Source organism: Sinocyclocheilus anshuiensis, unplaced genomic scaffold, assembly GCF_001515605.1.
Source record: "Sinocyclocheilus anshuiensis isolate Anshui unplaced genomic scaffold, SAMN03320099.WGS_v1.1 scaffold51, whole genome shotgun sequence".
NCBI classification, from domain to species: Eukaryota; Metazoa; Chordata; class Actinopteri; order Cypriniformes; family Cyprinidae; genus Sinocyclocheilus; species Sinocyclocheilus anshuiensis.
Window position 1 is genome coordinate 3,599,403 of NW_015548296.1, and position 21,594 is coordinate 3,620,996.

At 39.1% G+C, this 21,594-nt stretch overlaps 1 protein-coding gene across 1 annotated transcript in view; it reads left to right on the forward strand.

The window, feature by feature from the left end:
• Nucleotides 1–19,817, forward strand: part of lrig1 (leucine-rich repeats and immunoglobulin-like domains 1) — a 39,323-nt gene extending 19,506 nt beyond the window's left edge. The window contains exons 4-18 of the mRNA XM_016443731.1: nt 2,979–3,116; nt 3,230–3,373; nt 4,855–4,998; nt 5,825–5,968; nt 6,758–6,901; nt 9,370–9,450; nt 11,739–11,810; nt 12,203–12,274; nt 13,016–13,179; nt 13,285–13,605; nt 14,979–15,260; nt 16,545–16,976; nt 17,087–17,218; nt 18,449–18,721; nt 18,916–19,817. Coding sequence (XP_016299217.1) covers nt 2,979–3,116; nt 3,230–3,373; nt 4,855–4,998; nt 5,825–5,968; nt 6,758–6,901; nt 9,370–9,450; nt 11,739–11,810; nt 12,203–12,274; nt 13,016–13,179; nt 13,285–13,605; nt 14,979–15,260; nt 16,545–16,976; nt 17,087–17,218; nt 18,449–18,721; nt 18,916–19,103 — 2,731 coding nt within the window. The 3' untranslated portion in view covers nt 19,104–19,817. The remainder of the gene's footprint in view (nt 1–2,978; nt 3,117–3,229; nt 3,374–4,854; nt 4,999–5,824; nt 5,969–6,757; nt 6,902–9,369; nt 9,451–11,738; nt 11,811–12,202; nt 12,275–13,015; nt 13,180–13,284; nt 13,606–14,978; nt 15,261–16,544; nt 16,977–17,086; nt 17,219–18,448; nt 18,722–18,915) is intronic.
• Nucleotides 19,818–21,594: the final 1,777 nt, after the last annotated feature.

Consider the following 21,594-nt stretch of genomic DNA (forward strand, 5'->3'; position numbering starts at 1 on the left):
ACTATATTAATTTTTTTCTTTTCTTTTTTCTTTTTATTTAAATTCTGGTAAATAATTCATTCACACACAGACACGCAGAACATGCAGGATTCTTATTTAAATAGCATTTTTGTGGCTTAACATTTGCAGGCACTAGTCCAGGGGTGCCCAAACTCGGTCCTGGAGGGCCGGTGTCCTGGGGCACCCCTGCACTAGTCCATATCACGTTTTGATTTAAGTGTACTGACCTACTTATTCGTCCAAAATTTGGTAAATTTCGTGACATTCCGCATTATACAGTAAATTCCATTTTTATGACTGGATTCCGCGATTCCGTCTGTGTTTTCCGCATCACGGAAATCATAGGGCCCTAACTGTTGCTGCTTTATGGAACCACCAATAACCAATTGGTTACGGTTGTGCAAGACATTGTGAAGACCATCCCAAACCATACTATCACTACGTGATTTAATCTTGGAGAGCTCTGAACAGCCTTCCCAAACCACCTCCACCATTTCATCTCCTTACTTTGGAGTTCATCAAGCAGATAAGCCAATCAGTGCTGCCTAAAGAAGCTAAACTGCTAATCCTCAGTGTGGTGCAGCTTTGGTTGGATTAACCGGCTGAGATATTCAGCTCCCACGCTCTCTCACCACAACAACTGATTCTGACACCGGTCTGGAACCCAGCTATAGCATCTCAGTTTAGCCCAGACAAGCATAAGAATAACAACTAAACCGCAAGCAAAGTCTTTGTAAACTATTTGTAAAGTATCATTTTGGCATTGGGTCTGTTTTAGGATCTGCTTTAATCCAGATGGAGTAAGCCAGATCCTAGATCTGATCCAGATCCCAACAGTACCACTTTAAAACGTTTTGTGGATTCAGGCCTGGGATGGCCAATGCATGAGTGTGGGCCATTTCTCTTGTTAACGTCAGCATGTTTTTTTTGCCTGGTGAAGGTCACCAGCTGCTGACCTGCTACTCAGTGGAGTCTCAGTGCTCTGTTAGTCACAGGAACATCCTGTAGGGTGGTGAGCACAGCACTCGTCCTTATCCATACCCTCTGTCTGTTTATTCAGGTGGGACAGTGGGGGTACTCCCTCCTTTTCTCTTTCCTTCCGTTGTTCTCCCTCGCTCTTTCTTCTGTCCTTCCATTCCTCGTTCCTTTTCCCCTCTTCTCACAATTCCCACCCAGAATCCCAGGTAAACGGTCAACCCTGGGAGCATCTGCATGTCGGCTGGGTCCCATCTTCACTGGGAAAGGCCTCACTGGTCTCTCAGGCTCCCACAGAACACCTGCCAGCAGACAACCAGAGCAGAAATCCCCTCTCGGTCTCTGCGGACCATGTGTTTACTGTGAGATTTGCACAGAATCGGGAATCCGAATAAGGAGGCTTTGTTGTTCCAGCACGGACTAGTCTTTGTCTGCCTGGGCTTTGTAGGGTTTCGATAGCATTGATCATAGTGCAGGTGCTGGACTGTTAGGTATGACTAGCTGGCCTCAATGGAGGATGTTTCTGAAGATCTCTTTTTGAGGAACTCTCTACGAATACCTTTTATGGTGAATATTGGAATTGGAAGCTCATGGAACAATCTACCAAATAATAGGTATTACCAAAAAGTAATGCCAGGGTACATTGCTATATAACGTTGTATTGAATGAACTATATTCAAATCCCACTGTGTTTACCACAAAGCTTGTACATGAAGCTTTCATCTAATGCAGCGTCATTTCCTTATGCCCGCTGTCTTATTTAATAGCAAGTTTATTAAAGGGAGATTTTCGGATTTGTTTCGTTAGTACTGTCCCATTCTCCAGTGCAGGGGTGGCTTACTCTGAAACTACCCCAAAACAAATTCCAGATGTGGAGAGCCTTGACCTCGCCATTCCTTCTGTGGCCGGCAAAAACAAGTGTGATTCTTAAGTCAGCTGCTTTCTCATGCCTCAACTCTGAAGAGAAATAGAAGCAGGGAAAAAGGGGGAAAGGACAGAAATCCAAAGCCCCCATGAGAGAAAACTGTAATTTGATTTGTCTTTACTTAGTTAAGAACTGTCCAAGTCTGATGTGACTAAACTTACAAGAGAACAAAAGATTTGCGAACAACACTAATTGTTGATTCTCAAACCAAGTCCAGTGTGGAAATTATGACATTTTCGCAAACAAAACAAAAGTGTCAGTACATTTACAACCCAATCCAAATCCAGTGCAGGATTTTTAACATTTGAAAAAAACAAACAAAAAAAAAGTTGTATGCATGATTTGTTACTCTTTTGTGCGACTAAACGAAACGAATTTTGCGCTAAAAACTAGATGAAAATTGTTCTTGTGTGAAAAAAAATTGTTGAAATGAAGTGGCATATAGCTGTCTTTTCACTGTAAACCGGAATAGAATGAAAGCATTTTATTTTAATCTCTTCTGTTGCATCCAAAGCTATACGTACAGAAACAGACATACAGTTTTAGATGAATCTTTCATCTGACTGATATTTGTCACCATAGCTGGGTTTTGTTTGGGATTCCAGGCTTGTATGTGTTTGTGCGTCTGCATGTGTGTGTTGACAAATCAAGTTACCGTATCAAGCCACAGTCACTTGGCACTTCTGAAGGCGTGTGTGGAAACAAGCCTCCATTGGGCTTCAAAGCCCTATTGACACATTCTCTCCGAAAGAGCCTCATGTGGTTAGAGCAGCCAGCAGCCTATCAGCGCAGATATGTGGGTCAACATATGGTTTCGCATAGTTGCCTATGCACTAATAAACTGAAAAACACTGCGATAACGTGACTTAAGAATTGTAACCCTTGAAATCAGATCTATGGTCTTAGTCTTTGTCAGGATGTTCAATTTGTTTGCCCGATCCGTGTAGACATTAAACAACAGATTAGTCTGTAATCTGTCCAGAGAGTTGCGTGAAAACGTATTAAACACTCCTTGAAGGTTTGTACAGCTGTGTATAGAGTTAGTTATAATAGATGATGTGCTCTTTTTTCCTTCTAGGCACCATAATAAAATCCGCAGACTGGAGGGGAGCCTGCTGCAGAATTTCACTGCTCTGGAGACTCTAGATCTGAGTAATAATGACATCACGGAGCTGAGAGAGCACTGCTTCCCTCCGGGGTTACAAATCAAGGACCTGTGAGAAACCCACTCGTTCTCTCTCTTTCAAACTGATAGAACTGTGAACATCTGTGTTTTCGTGTAATACTGTGTTCTTTCACAATCTGAAGCATGATATTTCATTTCTGTAGGCACCTGAGCAGTAATAAGATTGTTCATCTGGAGTTCGGGGCATTTAAGAACTTCGCCGGGAGTCTGCAGATCCTCAGATTGAGCCGGAACCGATTGACCCAGCTTCCTGTCAAAGGCCTGGAGCTGCCCAAGCTCACACAACTGTGAGTGCACTACACTGTATATATACTTTTTTTTAAACAAATTAATATTTTTATTCAGCAAGGATGCATTAAGCAGAAGTGACTGTAAAGACATTTATAGTTATAAAAAAAAGTATCATGGTTTCCATATGCAGTGCCACTGTTATCAACTTTCATAAGAAGAATAAATGTTTCTTGAGCACCAAATCAGTGCTGAATTTCTGAAGAATCATGTGACACTAAAGATTAGAAATTCAGCTTTGCCTGCACAGGAATAAATTACATTTTAAAATATACTAAAATAAATAATATAATCATTTTAAATTATATATAATCATTTGAAATGATAAATTATATATATATTTTATATAATTAATTTATTAAGAATTATTTAATATATATAAACATTAAAATAGTGATTTTAAAGTGTAATAATATTTCACAATATTACTGAAAAGTAAAAATTAAAAAATCATACTGACCCCAAACTTTTTGGTAGTGTGCATCAAATTGATTTTTTTTTGGTTTTGATTATTAGCAGAGGTGCTTCAATTAATGTAAAACCCTTTTGTCAGATGTTCTTTAAATGCATTCGCTGTCAGTTGGAACACAACACTGTTTTTTAGCTGCATGCATCATGCGTGTTGTTTTTAGGTAAAAAAGTAAACTCAAGTTTTGTTCCTTTCCACTGCATTTCGTCCAGCTGTTACACAAAAACGTTTTTAAAGGATAGATAAACTATTTTTAACTTAAGAGTAGCTGAGTAGTTTAAACTGTATTTTATTATTCAGCAGCTTTGGAAACTACAGTTTAAAGTACTTTCTCCGACACTGGCTTCCACATGTTATTTGAAAGGTATCAGCATTCAGGATCTTAGAACCATTGGTAAACATCAGAGCAGGACAATTCTTTCTCTCCATTGCAGATCTATGGATCTATCTGTGCCCCGAGCGTAACCATCTGTAGCTAAGCTCTCTGTTTCTGCTCATATCAGACTTCCATCAAAAATGTGCTTGTTCTTCAGGTGGACAGAGTGATACTGAATCTCTGTATGCATGAGGCAACATAAGCTCATATTAAACCTCACACACACCTGGAGTGCATTTCAGCAACCACAAAGCCACAGCTATGTTAGTGAGCGAGAAGGATAGGTTAGTTAGTTATGACATCAAAGAGGGATCAGAGCCGGTTTATTTGAGCTGATGGTCAGCTGGACATGCTGCCTGTTTACAACGTTACACTCTTTAGAATACAAGGTTACAAAAAGGAGGTTTTGCAGCAATGTCATATAAGAATCTTTCAGTACACAATGTAAATGACATTTTAATAATCTGAAGAACCTTTTCCCACCAGGATGTTAAAGGTTTTTATCTTAGATGCAAATAAAGGACCGTTATTTTTATTTGTGTATGTCTTCACAATATCGTGTATAATTTCTTCAAAGACTTTAACCTTATTGGTAATGCTTTTAATTGACATTTTAATTGTGTGTTTTTTTGTAGGGAGCTTAGCAGGAACAAGTTGCGGTTGATTGAGGGACTCACCTTCCAAGGTTTGAGCAGTTTAGAAGTTCTCAAGCTTCAGAGAAACAACATCAGCAAGCTGACGGATGGGGCGTTTTGGGGTCTGGCCCGGATGAGAGTTCTGTGAGTCCAAACCTTCATTACCACAACCTAAATATTGCTAGATAATTATTAAAGGAATAGTTCAAACAAAAATGAAAATTCTGTTATTAATTACTCACCCTCATGTGGTTGCAAACCCGTAAGACCTTCGTTCATCTTTGAAGCACAAATTAAGATATTTTTGATGAAATCCGAGAGCTTTCTGACCCTGCATAGACAGGAAGGTACCCACCACGTTCAAGGCCCAGAAAGGTAGTAAGGACATCATTAAAATAGTCCATGTGACATCAGTGGTTCAACCTCAATTTTATGAAGCTACGAGAATACTTTTTGTGAGCAAAGAAAACAAAAGTAACGACTTTATTCAACAATTCTTCTCCTCTGTCAGTCTCTGCCACACTTTCACGAGAGTCACGGAATCTGCGAGTCACGTGTCTGAAACGGAAGAGAAGAAATTGTTGAATAAAGTCATTATTTTGGTTTTCACAAAAAGTATTCTCGTAGCTTCATAAAATTGAGGTTGAACCACTGATGTCACATGGACTATTTTAACGATGTCCTTACTACCTTTCTGGGCCTTGAACGTGGTGGTTCCCTTGCTGTCTATGCATGGTCAGAAAGCTCTCGGATTTCATCAAAAATATCTTCATTTGTGCTTCAAAGATGAACGAAGGTCTTACGGGTTTGCAACCACATGAGGGTGAGTAATTAATGACAGAATTTTCATTTTTGGGTCAACTATCCCTTTAATATTTCTCACAATAGACCATTTATATTACATATAAATCAAATGCACATCCACCACATTGCTCATGATGAGAGTGAAGGATGTTTTTGTCATCTACAGGCACCTGGACAATAACAGTCTGCGGGAGGTGAACAGCGGCTCTCTCTACGGTCTGGAGTCGCTCCTGCAGCTCTATCTCTCCAACAACTCCATCTCTAACTTTAACCCTGAGGGCTGGGGCTTCTGTGAGAGACTCCGAGAACTGTGAGAAATCACTCTTTATCAGTCTCCTCCTTGTTCTTCTTTATAAATAAATATTTACATCTATTTCTTGTTTAAGAGAAAAATAACATTTTACTTTTAAGTCCCTGATAAATAAAAACATTAATTTCTTTAAACAAAATCTTACTTGCCCCAAACTTTTAAATGGTAGTGTGCATAACATAAAATAGAATTCAGTAGGAAATATACAAGAGGATATCATCTTGGTTACTGTTCAAATTTGACACCTGGTAAAGAATTAATCGCACCCAATCTTTACATTACAAGGAAGCATTTGTCCGCAGTATCACCTACTGCACTAAACACACAGCACTCCTCGTCTTGCTGTAGATAAGCTCTGTTTATCCCCTAATGATGCACTGGATTGCCAGCGCTTAGGAGCTCAGCCTCATTTTTACTCATCTCTCTTGATGCTAGTTAAAGAAAACAGCATAATCCTCCACGTATATGTCTGCCAAGAGATCTGTACCTGAGTGAAAGTGATCTTATCTGGGTGAATGTGTGTATACAGCGGGCAGTCCTGTCAAGCGTATCGTGTCCTCCCTGTACGCGATATCTTCCTCTAGCTAACACTCTTGTTCGTTGTGGGGGTAACAAGGCTTTATTGGTAGTTCATGTTGTCTGCGGTATCAGCTGAGTGGTCAGCCGTGATTTTGCAGATAGGTTTATGACACGGCTGTTATTGCATTCTGGACAAGACGGCCCGATGGGACGTCAGCCTGCTGTGATAAACTAAATTCTGGATTCTCATTTGTTTTTCATTTTTTCCAGGAACTTGTCCTATAATAACCTGACGAAGCTGTCTGAGGGTGGATTTTCCAAACTGGTGAACCTGAACTCACTGCGTTTGGGACACAATTCCATCAGTCACATCGCGGAGGGAGCGTTTAGAGGCCTTAGTTCCCTACGGACGCTGTAAGTGTCCTTACTCTGTGAGAAATCCTCTAGGATTTAGCCTGCATGTGAAAAAACACTTGATGGTGTCAAAGCTGTGGCACAGTGGCTCCGAAATTCACATGCCAATCATCATGCCACGGTTCTGTCACATTGAGTCATGGTGCTCAAATGGGGGAATGAGGTTCAAGTTCATTCTGCCCTGATCACATTCCTTTTAATGTCTACCCAAGAATTTTAAGTCATTCTGTACTGTCAGAATAATTAAAAAAAGTTATAAAAAAAAAAAAAATTCAGATTAAAAAATTAATGTCAGAATATATTGCAACCCAAATGCAAGAAGCGCACCATTTCTATTGAAATCAACTGATCCACTGCATGGATCCACAGCATTTTCCTTTTTTGAAATGGGTAAACAAATCAGCCATAGTTTCTAGATTAATTAGCACTGTTGCAGACGAATGTGTTGATTGATTTAGTGGCATTTGCTAAAGTAGCCATAAGTTTTTAAGCTTTCTGGTTTCTTTTCCTCATTGTTTCCTTGTTGGTTCCCACCAAAGTTGGATGCACATGTGCACCCTGCTCAAGGCCTCCTAGAAGCAGCGACGTCTTTTTTGTACACAGTGAAAGGCATTATGGGGGACCAACTCTCCAGCCTGACTTCTATAGACACACAAAGTCTCAACCGCCACTTCATGCCCCTCCCCATTTTAATGTCTCAAAAGAAAAAAGAGAGAAGAATTCTGCCTTTACTTTCTTAGATGAAGGCTTTTTCACAGTAGGGTGACAAGCCAAGGCACAACACAGCCCTCAGCGCTGCTGGCAGTGGGCAGAGTGTGGGGGGAAGGGGCTTGTGAAGTGCAATTGTGAGGGCCTCTGTTTTCTTTTGTTCTGTCCTTTCTTTATGTATTTGAAAAAAAAAAAAAAAAAATTCTCTCTCTTTATTTATTCCTTCTCTTTCTAGCTTGTACTTATTTGAACAATGTCTAAGAACTTGGTATTACAACCACTTCCTGTGTCTGTTTGCCTCTTTAAGAAGAATCGCTTTATGTATCCCCCAATTGTAAGTCGCTTTGGATAAAAGCGTCTGCTAAATGACTAAATGTAAATGTACTTGCTTGATTTCCTTTATATCGCTCTCTCTCTCTCTCTGACTTGCTCTCTCGCTCTCATCCGAGCCAGTTCTAATCTAATCATGGCTTTAGTGCCTTACTGGGGCTCCTGTTGAAAAGAAGCAGGGGAGGTTTTAATTGGTACGCGCTTCTGGCTGGGCGAGAGGAGCCCTGGTCGGGTGTGAAAGACCAGAACCGGACCGTCTCTGAGCCGAGGGGGTGGGGGTCAGGCCTGGGAGCCTCCGGCCCTACTGTCATTAACAAGCCAGGGTCCATTCACAAGCAGCCAGCCAGAAAGAATAGGAAATTGGCAGTCGAGGCCAGGCATGGAGGGAAAGTAACAGAAAGAGCCAAGGGGGAGGTTGTCGGCTGGGAGGGAGTGGACACAATCCCTCCACCCTCTCACCTCAAAAATACATTTATTCTTTTTCAGCAACAGCGATCTTTTTAACAGTGCAGAAAAAAATGATGTTGAAAAGTTATGATGCGAACACTGATGATGAAATTTACCATACCATAGCATACGTGTAAAAAATTAAGTACACTTGACTAAAAAGTGTTTAAAACATGATTATTTGAATTAGAAGAACTAATTTGAATTAGTAAAGATTGCGTCAAAGCTAAGGCCATGTAGGCAGACTGCTGGCACCGTCTGGGCTTGTCCATGATTCATCTGGAGTTGCATTATGCGATGTGCCCATGCGATGCCTTTACCTACCAACACGGTTGGTGTGTTGACGGATTCAAACGGCTGTCGGAGTGAGTATATGTGTGCAACTGTGTGAAAGAGTTGTGTTTGTGCAAAGCGCTTTCAGCTGTCATGCATTATTCATGCATTGGCCTGTGCGTTGCTGTGCTCCTTAATGTCACAATTCACAAAGAAAAGAATGTGCTTGGTTGGCAGAGAGAGAGAGAGAGCAAGAAAGAGAGTGTTGTTGGACTTTCTTGTTTTCAACCAGGTGTCCAGGGCAGCTTGTGCCACTGCCGAACGTCTGTCAGGCCCGCCTTTAAAACTTCACTGACCAATCCCACCGCTGTTTTTTTTTTTTACAGAAATTATCGAAAAAACACATATAAAATAAAATGCATATAAAAATTAGACTTAAAATACTATATTTAAAACTGACATTTAAAATAAAACAAAATGAATTTGTAAAAATTATTTATTAATTAAAAAAGTGCTTCACAATTCCTTCAAGACCACAAAAGAATAAATATCCTTCAATATTTTCCAATTTATTAGCACATTTACTAAAAATCACTGTTCGTGAAAGTTTCCAGTACATTTCTATGGGATGTGGGCGGAGCTTAGCAAAGGGTCAGTTGTTTTATTCTCTCCGTCTTTCTTTCCTAATCTCTTTCTTTTTGTCTCTGCAGGGAGTTGGACCACAATGACATTTCTGGCACTATAGAGGACACCAATGGGGCCTTCACTGGCCTGGAAAACCTCAACAAGCTGTGAGTGTCACACGTTCTCCTTTATCTCAACCGTCACTTTTCCTTCTTCACTTTAATTTTGGACATTCTTACACCAGGTGCAACCAAGACAAGTGACATCCCCAAAATCCTACTTTACATTGAATTGCATACTACAAAATCATGCCACACTTTATTGCGTTAAATAAATGAGAAAGAGCAGGTATCCTCAACCCACACCTTTGGGAAGGGAAGCCTTAGTGGCAAGTTCAATTGAATTTGAGTACTGGGGCGAACACTTTTCATCATTGACAGATAGGAGATGAGCTCTTGGCTTTGCTCTTGTGATGGAATCAGCGAGGGTGTTTAGACACATCAAACACCCCGCACTGAGCCTTTTGTTACGGGAGCAGAGGTTCGCAAATCTGCGGAAGCCCTGTTGATGCACACCCCTGCCAAAAATCCTATTCACCCTTCCTGGGAATATGCAATGGAGAATTAGGGAGCGATGTGCACAACATCAAAGTCTTTTCTGCTGTTTTGTTTCCGCAAGACGGGGAAGGCAGCCGACTCTGGTTTTAGTAGATTACAGATAAAATCTTGTCGTTTTGTTTGATAATTTGCTTGTGGATCATTTGTACGCCCTAAATGTTCATGCACAGATTCAATGCGCACCTGCTCATGATGTCAACGGATCCATATAGCATCTATTTCAATGGTTTCTATTTGGAACCACAAGTTTGGTCGGAGTGAACTGCTAGATCTTTTTGAATTATGGGGCTGGTATGGAAGTCCAGGGCTCGAGACTGCCCAGAGGGTGACCTGCAGATGAGTGGTTGCTTCAGAAATGGTGGGGGGGCCGGAGGTGATGTCTTAAGTCTTTCAGGAGATGACAGATGCTGTCGCACACACACAGACCATCAGTCCGCTGACAGACACGGCAGGGGCTGGGCTTTCTGGGGTGACTCCTGCAAGCACGTATTGAAAAAACTAGGTGTTTCTCATGAAACTTTACTCTAGAAGTGAGATTTGTTTTATTATTTATTATATTTTATTCTCATTTTTACAGTTAAATGAATGCTTTAATTGGCTCTTTAAGATGATATTTTTTTGCGAATTCATGTTTTTTTTTTAAGGAATGTACATTTTTAGACTTTATAAAATTGTATAAAATGTATTTATAATGCTTTTTGTATATTTTAGAACCATATCAAATGATAGTATCATTCAAATTTATTTTGGTATATTGTTAAAACATATTGTTAATTTTTTTTAAATTATTTTTTCATAATGTACATTGCTGTTGTGGTTCCTAAGTGCTTTGAAATGGTTTTAGTTTATTTTGTATTCATTAAGACAAAATCTTAAAAAAAAAGATTTTTATAAATTTATATAGATTTTTTTACATCAGCCATTTATCAGCTACCAGCCATAACATAACATAAAAAAAAATCAGATTATCGATATCAGTCGAAATTTTAATATCGGTGTATCCTTTACAAAGTGATGCCTGAACTCACTTGTAGCATTTAAAACATGGTTTTAGTTCAATTTCTTAATTTATTAAAACAAAATATAGACTTTTTTTCTTTTCTTTTTTTTAAGATTTTTATAGATTTATATACAACATGAAACAACATGAGAATAATGATCAGATTATGGATATTAGTGCATCCCTGCTTTTGTCAGCTGCTATGAAGGTCTTGTTTATCCCAGCATGCAGCAGCTCCTGACATGCCTCAGGTTGTGAGCCAATATCCGCCGACCCAAAGCCAGAAAGATCATCCCGATTGAAACGACAACATTGTCAGGTGTCAAATTTGGTTTATATGAGGTGGCCTTCACGGTGCTATCTGAGGAGTCTTGAGCCCTCTTGGACAGGAAGTGCACTGTCAGAGGCTTGTTTTGGTCCAACATGCTTAAGAATGGAAATCATGTTGGTGGGGGCGAGGGAGTCCATTCACCGTCCCGCGGTGTGTGTGCACGCGTACGGCCGCTTTTGAAGAGCGAGCAGGATTAGCCCCTACAAGGGGTTCGAACCGCAGCCTTGACAAGGCCACTTTTATTACTTTACAAGCCGTGTTGTCCTCCAGCCACTGAAGCTCCTTTTCATGTGACCTCGAGCTCTGGGCTCCACCCTGTCATCGCTATTAAATTCTAATAAAGATAAAAGTAAGCTTTGAAGAGCTGCGCCGGGCCCCGATTCCTCACCCTCCTCCGAATCTCTACACAGTTCGGATTTCCAATCCCACAGTCCCCTTCTCTTATCAGATTCAGCCCAACTAATTGTGCACTCTCTTTCTCTCTCTCTGCGTGTCTGGAAACGGCAGAACTCTGTTTGAAAACAAGATCAAGTCGGTGGCCAAGAAAGCCTTCTCGGGCCTGGAGGCTCTGGAGCACCTGTGAGTATCCCACAATGCCGTTCGGCCCCTACAGCAGCGGCTGCCAAAAGTAAATGCTTAAGAGGGCTGCTAGCAATTTAATAGTGTCTTTGTAAAAGGAGAGGACGGGGTGGTTTGCAAGGCCAGCTGCTCTTGTCTCGTTAGAGCCAGCTTTAACTTGCACAGGAACAAGGTTATGGAGCATATGGTCAGTTTCGTAGAAGAAATGGCATTTTTAAGCACTTCTGCAGACGCTGTAACTCTCCGTCTGATATTGGGGTCTTTCCACCTTGTTCAGAGCTATCCCGTATAAAAATAGGCTACGGATTTGCATGCGAGTGCAGCAGCTGTATGTGAACGTTCCCATGTCCTCTTTCTGTCACGCCTGAGGGCCCTGTTTAATCTCTCAACAGGAACTTGGGGGAAAATGCCATCCGCTCCATCCAACCCGAGGCATTTAGCAAGATGAAGAACCTGCGTTACCTGTGAGTCCCATTAATACACGTGCTCCTGTTCACACGCACAGCCACTCAGCCGATTATAATGTTTCTTGGCATCATGAATGTTTGGCTGACAGTTAATTAAAGTGCAAAGTATGACATGACAAATAACAATTTTAATATTCAAAAGTGCACTTTAGTCCACTTTTCAATTTTTAAACCCATGTACCCGAGAATGTATTATTTATAATACTATTATTTAAAGTTGCCATGATTTATATACACTTTTTGAAAGAGGAATGAATGCATTTCTGTTTCAAATAAATGCTGTTCTTTTGAACTTTCTGCTCAAGGAATCCTAAAGAAAATGTATCACATTTTGACAAAAAAAATTAGGTAGCACAACAATTGTTTACTGTATATTGAATAAATAAATGCAGCATTAATGAACACATAAAAAATTGTTGTTGAAATAATATATTCTTAAATATTGAAATAATTTAGTCTGAAATTATTCATTTTTAATTTACTATACATTTTTTTGTACTGCTTTTCATTATTAGTTTTTTTTTAATTGACGTTATGCTATGCATATTAAATTAAGGTAAAACCAGTGTGTTATGTATGTTAAAGTCCAGATGTTATTTGGAGGCTACTATTGTAACCGGACATAAATGTGCACAATAATTCACTTCTGTCAAATCATCTACATCATGTTGAAGTTTACAGTTCAAATGCTTGCTATCTGGCTTTCACTCATCTTTCTTTCGATCCCTCTCTCTGCAGTCATATTCAGAGTGATAGTTTTCTGTGCGACTGCCAGCTGCACTGGTTTCCGGAGTGGCTGGTAACACGAGGGCTGAAGGCTGGCGTTCAGGCCACATGTGCCCACCCAGAGAGCCTAAAGGGCAGCAGCATCTACCAGGTCCCATCACAGAGCTTTGTTTGTGGTAAGCAGTGCTGTAATGTCTTTAACAAGCAAACAAGTCAGTCACAATAAGAAACTTAATCTAATGGTGTGTTAAAATGTCTCTATCCTCGTACTTCCCCTCCAGATGACCTTCCTAAACCCCAGATCACCGTTCACCCTGTCACCACAGCAGCAGTTTTGGGCAAAGATGTGCGTCTGACCTGCATGGCCGCCAGCAGCAGCAGCTCGCCCATGACCTTCACCTGGCTCAAGGACCAGGAGACACTACGTCAAGCCGAGGTGGAGAATTTCGCCCACGTGCGGGCCAGTGACGGAGGGGTGATGGAGTACACCACTATCCTCCACCTCCGGCACGTCACCTTCAACCATGAGGGCCGCTACCAGTGCATCATCAGCAATCACTTTGGCTCCTCCTACTCTAACAGGGCCCGCGTCACTGTAAATGGTACATTTCTCAACTTAGTAAACTACATTGGTACTCTTCCATATCCGTTTCCCACTTCAGTTGACTATGTAAGGTGTTCCTAGACAGTTATACAAGTTCCCATCCCATTCTCACCACACAATTCCCATCATTCACAGACAGTTTGTTTTAGTGGGAGCATTTTGAGAATTGTACAAACTGACATTAACTGTCCTACAAATAAATGCTATTTACATAATTTGTGTTTTAAATCACAAAAAGTCAGTAGTCAGTAAGTGCTTAATTCACAGTAGTTGTCATTTATTTAATTCTTAATTGACTTATAAACAAATAATAAAATATATAATTTCCCTTAAGACTTGAAATAATAATGTTTAATTCATATTTAAATAAATAAATAATTTAATATATATATTAAAATATTTTAAATGTTTAAAATATATAACCATTAAAAAAAGTTAAAATACTTTTGGTTCAACTTTGTATTTATACAAATAGATTTTTTTAACCCAGCTACCTGAATATTATATTTTAATAATATATTATTAATTATAGTTGTTGTACATAAATATTCATGAATAAATAAGCTTTCCATTGATGTATGGTTTGTTAGGATAGGACAATATTTGGCAGAGATACAACTATTTGAAAATCTGGAATCTGAGGGTGCAAAAAAAAATCAAAATATTGAGAAAATCGCCTTTAAAGTTGTCCAAATGAAGTCAATGCATATTACTAAACAAAAATTAAGTTTTGATATATTTACAGTACAGTACAATATCTTCATGGAACATGACTGGTTTTGTGGTCCAGGGTCACATATAATATAATGTTTATATAATATTTAAGTACTATTTTATACATATAAATTCATAATTATATTATATTGCGACCAGGCGCCGAGTGGTGCCAATCACAACACACACTGGCCCAGCTAACCAATCACAACACACACTGGCCTAGCTAAAATTATTCGCTTTTGAAGGTAATTTTAAGGCCGTCTAACCTGTAATTTTTTTAAACACACAGGTCACACTAGTTGCACTAAATTCCCATCATGCAACATTTGCTCAGAGCTTTGGCTTCAGTGAATTGTATCAGTACAATTCAGTTTTTACATTCAAACTGAACTGTGCCACTAGAATTTGGGCATTTTTATTTTCTCCGCTGTTAGCAATACGCTTGGATTACATGCCTTGTCAGTTCGAGCAGCAGATGCAAATTGATTGTCTTGAGGCATTTTGGTTTCATGCCCGTCCAAATCAAGCCATTTCCCATCGCCAATTGAGTTAGTCACAGCTATGAATGCTGGGCTTGTTTGGTGCTGATGTAGCAACATTATGGGAATAATCCTTGCTAGGGCTAATTTCCCCTTTGCCTCTCTATGCGCACAGTGCTGCCTTCATTTGTCAAGACCCCACGCGACATCACGATCCGGACGGGCACGAAGGCGCGGTTGGAGTGTGCGGCTGAAGGACATCCCACTCCCCAAGTGGCATGGCAGAAAGATGGTGGTACAGATTTCCCTGCCGCCCGAGAGCGCCGCATGCGTGTGATGCCTGATGACGATGTCTTCTTCATCATGGACGTGAAGCCTGAGGATATGGGCATGTACAGTTGCACGGCAAAAAACACGGCGGGCATGATCTCCGCAAACGTCACTCTAACAGTGCTAGGTATGACCATTTTTGCCATATTTACACTATGTAAAAATACACTTTTTTTTGTCTCATTATGGATTTGTTTATTAAGCTGTTGAAGTTTTGCAACCCCCTGCTTAGTTCTGCGTAAGAATGTTTTTTCGTTCCCCATCTGATGCAGCTGGCCTTTATGTGCGGGCTTGAAGGTCAAAGGTCAGGAAAGAGGTCACAGGGGGTAGAGGAAGTGCTGAAGGTTCACATAGTGGTATTTTTAAGTGTTTCTGAACTCTCGACTGAGTAGCTGCTAGGCAGAAATAGTCAAATACTCATTATTTTAATGTGGACATGTTGTGGTAAAGTTGGATTAAAGTGGGCTTTGTTTTTTGTTTTCACTAAAACGAATTGAAGCGAGGGTCAGACCGTATAATAAATCAGACTACGTACTGGTGGCACTAGAAAATAACCAGTTCATAAGTGCCATTTATTCAGAAATAAGACTACACTGGTCCCGCTGTATGTTTTTGATTCATTAAAAATGAACAGGCTCATAAGAGTCATTTGTTCAGGAACTGGACTATGCTGGTTGTTCTGTATGTGTTTGATTCATTAAAAGCGAATGGGCTCATAAGAGTCATTTGTTCGGGAATCAGACTACAATGATTGTGTTGTATGTTTTTCATTTACTTAAAAGAACTAGTTCATAAGAGTCATTCATTCAAACTAGACAAGACTCTCTGTATATTTTTGATTCACTAAAAAAGAACCTAAGATTCATTAATTCAGCAATTCAACAGGTTATGCCATATGTTTTTGATTCACTGGAAAGAACCAGTTCATAGGAGTCATTTGTTCAGGAATTGAATTGAATACATGTTCTTTTTTGAAACTGTATGTTATTTGTTGTTTCCACCAGTTCATAAGAGTCAATCGATCAGAAAGCAGATTACAATTATCATGTTATGTTATTCACAAAAAAAAAAAGACTCAGAGTCATTCGCTCAGGAATCAGACTACTTTATTTATTTTTTTTTTATAATGCCTAGTCCTAAAAGTTGACAAAATATAATTTAAACAGATTTTAAAAAATGTAATTAATATTCTTTATTCAAAAATATGTATGGCTCTTCTTATACGCAGGGTGATTTTTTTTCCCCCCTCCCCACAAATTAGAAGTACCACTTGCTAGTAACAGCAAGTAGCAAATTACAATTCAAAGCCATCACATAGATGTCAAGCCATTTAAGGGATCTCTATCTACTTAGGTAACTCTACACATGCCCATATGTAATTCAGTAACTATTCCCTGTGATCTTCCTGCAGAGACCCCTCATCTAGCACAGGAAATGGAGGATCGAAATGTTGTAGTGGGCGAGACTGTTGCGTTGCTGTGCAAGGCTTTAGGCAGCCCACCTCCTCGCATCACCTGGCTAAAGGGGGAGGAGCCTCTGAGACCCAGCGACCGTCACTACTTCACTCCAGGGAATCAGCTGTTGGTGATCGGTAGCACCACCTTAGAGGACGCTGGACGCTACACCTGTGTCATGTCCAACACGCTCGGCACGGAGCGAGCTCACTGCCAGCTCAATATTTACCAACGCTTTGAGGAATGTGCGCCTTTTTCAAGCCCCAGCACTGTTACTGTGGGAATCATCATCATCGCTGTGGTGACCAGTATTGTGGTGACGTCACTGGTTTGGGTGTGTATTATCTACCAGACGAGGAAGAAGAGCGAGGAGTGCAGTGTAAACACAGGTGCGTATTTTCACACAGATTTTGTATTTGTTTAGGGCTCTGCATTTATTGTATTTATTTATTTTTTACATAGGAGTTTTATCTATAACCTTTGCGCTTGCCTTTTACAGATGAGACAATTGTCCCTCCTGATGTCCCCAGTTACCTGTCCTCTCAGGGCACTTTATCAGAGAGACAGGACGTGTGCATACGGGTGGAGTCCAATGGTGGATCTCAACCCAACGGACGCATAGAAAACAATGGTAGAGTATCCACACTTTTTCTGAGTAGATTTTGAAAGAAAATCTGTAGAATAGATTTAAACATTACAAGGTCAAAACATTTTTCTGCCGTTCAAAAGTTTGGGATCCGTAAGATTTTTAATGTTTTTAAATGAGTTTCTTATGGTCATCAAGGCTGTATGTATTTGATCAAAAATACAGAAAAAAACTGTCATTTTGCTAAATATTATTGCAATTTAAAACAACAGTTTTCTATTTTAATATACTTTAAAATATAATTTATTCCCGTGAAGCAAAGCTGAAATTTCAGCATCATTACTCCAGTCTTCAGTGTCACATGATCCTTCAGAAATCATTCTAAAATGCTGATTTATAATCAATGTTGGAAACAGTTGTGCTGCTTAATATTTTTTGGAACCTGTGATACTTTTTTCAGGATTCTTTGATAAATAAAAAGTTACAAATAACAGTGTTTATTCAAAATATACATTTTGCATTACAATATACACTACTATTCAAAAGTTTGGGGTGAATACATTTCTCTTTTTCTTTCTTTCTTTCAAAGAAATTAGTACATTTATTCAGCAAGGATGTTAAATGGATAAAAAGTGATAGTAAAGACCTATATTGTTAGAAAAGATTTCTAGTTTGAATAAATGCTGTTCTTTTTAACTTTTTATTAAACAAAGAATCGAAGAAAAAAGTATCACAGGTCCCAAAAAAATATTAAGCAGCACAACAGTTTCAACACTGATAATAAATCAGCATGATTTCTGAAGGATCATGTGACACTGAAGACTGGAGAAATGGCGGATGAAAATTCAGCACTGCATCACAGAAATAAATGATATTTTAAAGTATATTAAATAGGGCTGGGTGTCGATTCAGATGTCCCGATTCGATTCGATTTCGATACGCAAGCTCTCGATTCGATTCTCGATTTTTTTGATTACATTCAATGAAAATAGGAAACCAAAATTAGAAAGTGCAATAATATTTCACAATATAACATTTTTTTTCTGTATTTTTGATCAAATAAATACAGCCTTGATAAACATTAGAGACTCCATTAAAAACATTAACAATCTTACTGATCCCAAACTTCTGAACAGCAGTGTATACCTGGATGCTTCGTTCACAATAAGATCTATAAAATGCATTCACAAATTCGATGAACTGGTGAATTTTCGTGTCCGCTGTTTAAATGTTCATCGCACTACATCATAATTAAGCAAGTTTCTCTCATTTCAGGCTATGATGGGCCAGTCGTGTGTACAGACTGCTCGGAAAATGGCACCAGCTACTCCAAACACTGTAACTACCTCCCTCACGGGATAGCGCCCCCTTCAGGCCTGGAGTATCAGCAGACACACCAAACATCGACTTTCACCAGCCACAACAATGAACCACACTGCAATGGCACACCCAACGGGGTCAGGAAAGACAGCCAAACTCCCATCTTTCCCACCAACCACGACAGGGTGACCGGATCACCCTCGTCGCACCAGTACAGCGACAGAAAAGGTGAGAACGAGGAGGAAACGGATTCATCAGACTGTGTTTTAGATAGCCATAAATTCAAGACGACTCACTCATGCCCCGTAAATCACTATTCCTGCCACCGCTGGGCAAAAACACACATTTTATCATGTCAGTTCTGAGTGATTTATATAAGGTTGATGATACAGTGACCTCACTTCCTTTCTAATCTCTCTCAGGATTGTTGGTGAATAGGACAGACACACCTCCCTCACTTGAAGAGAGCTACCATCGGCCAGTAAAGCTCCTGCCTGGGGACTGTGACATTGGGTCCGAGCTCAAACAGAATCTATTACCCAACGGACACGCACATACGGCCGATGCCACCCTAAGCGAGAGTGAATCCTTCAGGCGGGCCAGTGACTAACGCCTCACCAACCCTCTTCTTTATCCTTTTGCACTGAGAACTGCTACCTCACACTGAGGGGCACAGACAAAGCTGCCCCCATCTATCTGAATGCAGAATAGGGGCATCCGGAGTTTGAAGGCGAAGCTTGAGTGGGGCGATGACATCCCATGCGAGCGTTTATGATGTATATAGATATAATCCTCCTCAGGGAGGCTTCGTTCACACTTCAGAAATGTGACTTGCATTTGACGCATGCAAATTGTATGACAGAGTGCTATAACGTTGGGCTTTGAGCTGTACATAAGAGTTTTCATATATAAATACGTGAATGTATGTATTCTATAACTTTTACAAAAGAGTGTTTAACTCTATTCGGTGCATGGTGAGATCAGAGTGGTTATATTTTATTTCATTGTTTTTTTTTTTTGAACAGATCTCTCCTGCTTTTCCCAGTTTTATAAGCAGTGCCTTATTGCAAGATCAAAGAATCCACAAGTCAGTTTTTCGTTGGAAGATATGTCTGTATGCTTTCCCTCTCACAAATGGGAATTTTGTCATGCACTTGAAGTTTAGACAACCCAATCAAAATAGATCGCCTTAAAGGAATATTCCAGGTTAAAAACAAGAAATGGGGTTCAATTTCCCTTTTTTTGTTATGACTAGAAAAGTCATGGGAATTAATACGATCTACAGTACTTTTCTTTAGCAAGGATGCATTACGTTGATCAAAAGTGACCGTAAAGACATTTATAATGTTACAAATTAAATCAAATTTCAAATATATGCTGTTCTTTTGAACTTTCTATTCATCAAAGACTCCTGAAAATGTAGCACTGTTTCAAAATGAATTCAAATATATTTTATATTAAAAGAGAAAAGTTCAATAGTAATATTTTACAATATTAATGTATTCTTAATCAGATAAATGCAGTCTTGGTGAGTATAAGAGATTTAAAAAACACAGTTTAAAAAAAAAATCGACCCAAACTTTTGAACAGTAGTGTATTTTTTTGTGAATTTATATTTACTGAAAAATTACATATTTCTAAATTTATAATTCTGAAATGTTTAATTGGCTAGAAATGATTTTTGTTGTTGTCTTAAGTGCTCTATAAAAAATACTTAATGAAAAAATAATGGAAATTCACTAAATGGGCTATGCTTTGCATCATTTACCATAAAAATACTTTTTACATTTGTACATCAGTTTGTAAAAACAAACAAAAAAGCTATTGTATTTGTCATTACTAACTGGTGTTTAACCTGGAATATTCCTTTGTCAGAATATATATAGGATGAAGGAAGAGCTCTGCATTGAATTTTCAGGTCTGTTATGGTACAAAAATGACATATTGGCATAAGGGAAAATATAAGCACTTTGATAAATCACATTTTTACAGCTTGAGATTCTGATGCAATCGAGGCTCTTCCATTAACAAAGGTACACGCCACCAAAAGCTGCTTCACTTGCCTACATACCTGTGGTTTTTGAAATGAATTTTTGAAATGTATTTGTTGACTATCTTTTTTTTAACATATTTGGGGAAATAACAAATTATCCAAAAATAATATTTAGAGAGACTGCTTCTAACAGTGAATTTTAGCTAACAGCAAAGCCGAATGCTGCCAAATCACAAAAGGGAAAGGAGCGTCTCTCTAGAAAACTCAAGCTGTGTGTGCTGGACTTCAACCACACAGAATGTCTTCACCTAAAGGCAATAAGCAGGAAAAAGTGAACACCTCGTCAGCTAGTCTCTCATAGTCTTTGGTAAAGACTAAAGCAGCTACGCTACATTTATTAGTTAGCCTGAGCCAAACCGGTTCATGTCGACAGCCAATGTTGTTTTTTAGGCCAAATAGTATAACATCTGTACTACTAAACTAGGGGAATGTTTTGTAAAGTTGGATTACAGCAAATGCCAGTTTAACCCCAAAAACTGTTGACCATAGCAGTACTTTGATAATGTGGTTAGCTGGTTAACTGTGTAATCCAGCTCTGTGAACTAGTTTGGGTCACCCTGTTTTATGCCAGATTAATTTATTGAACTCAACTCTAATCACAGCTGTTCACCCACATGGCAGGTGTTTATTAAAGTCACACTTTGCTCTTTTACATCATCTGGTTTGTGTTTTTATTTTGATGCACAGTGGTTGAAATGACTGAATTGGGTAAGTTGGTGCCTCCTCACATTTCTAAGCAACCGAAACACAAATTCCATGGTCTTTGGAGTGAGATCTATTGAGTTAGATTAAAAAAAAAAAAAAATTGCATAGGTAGCTTTAAATATATCAAATTTATTTTATTTTGCACATTTTAGCCAGTTTGAATTCACTGGTCTAGTTGTATTAAAGAATAAAAAAATAATCATAATTTTCATCCATTTTTAAAAAATATTTAATTGATTCCAAAAAATCTAATTATCAAACTAATATTTAGATTTAGTCCCACTCAGGAAGTGACTTTTACAGCATTGCAGAAAGAAAAACATTTATAGTGTTGACTGCACTA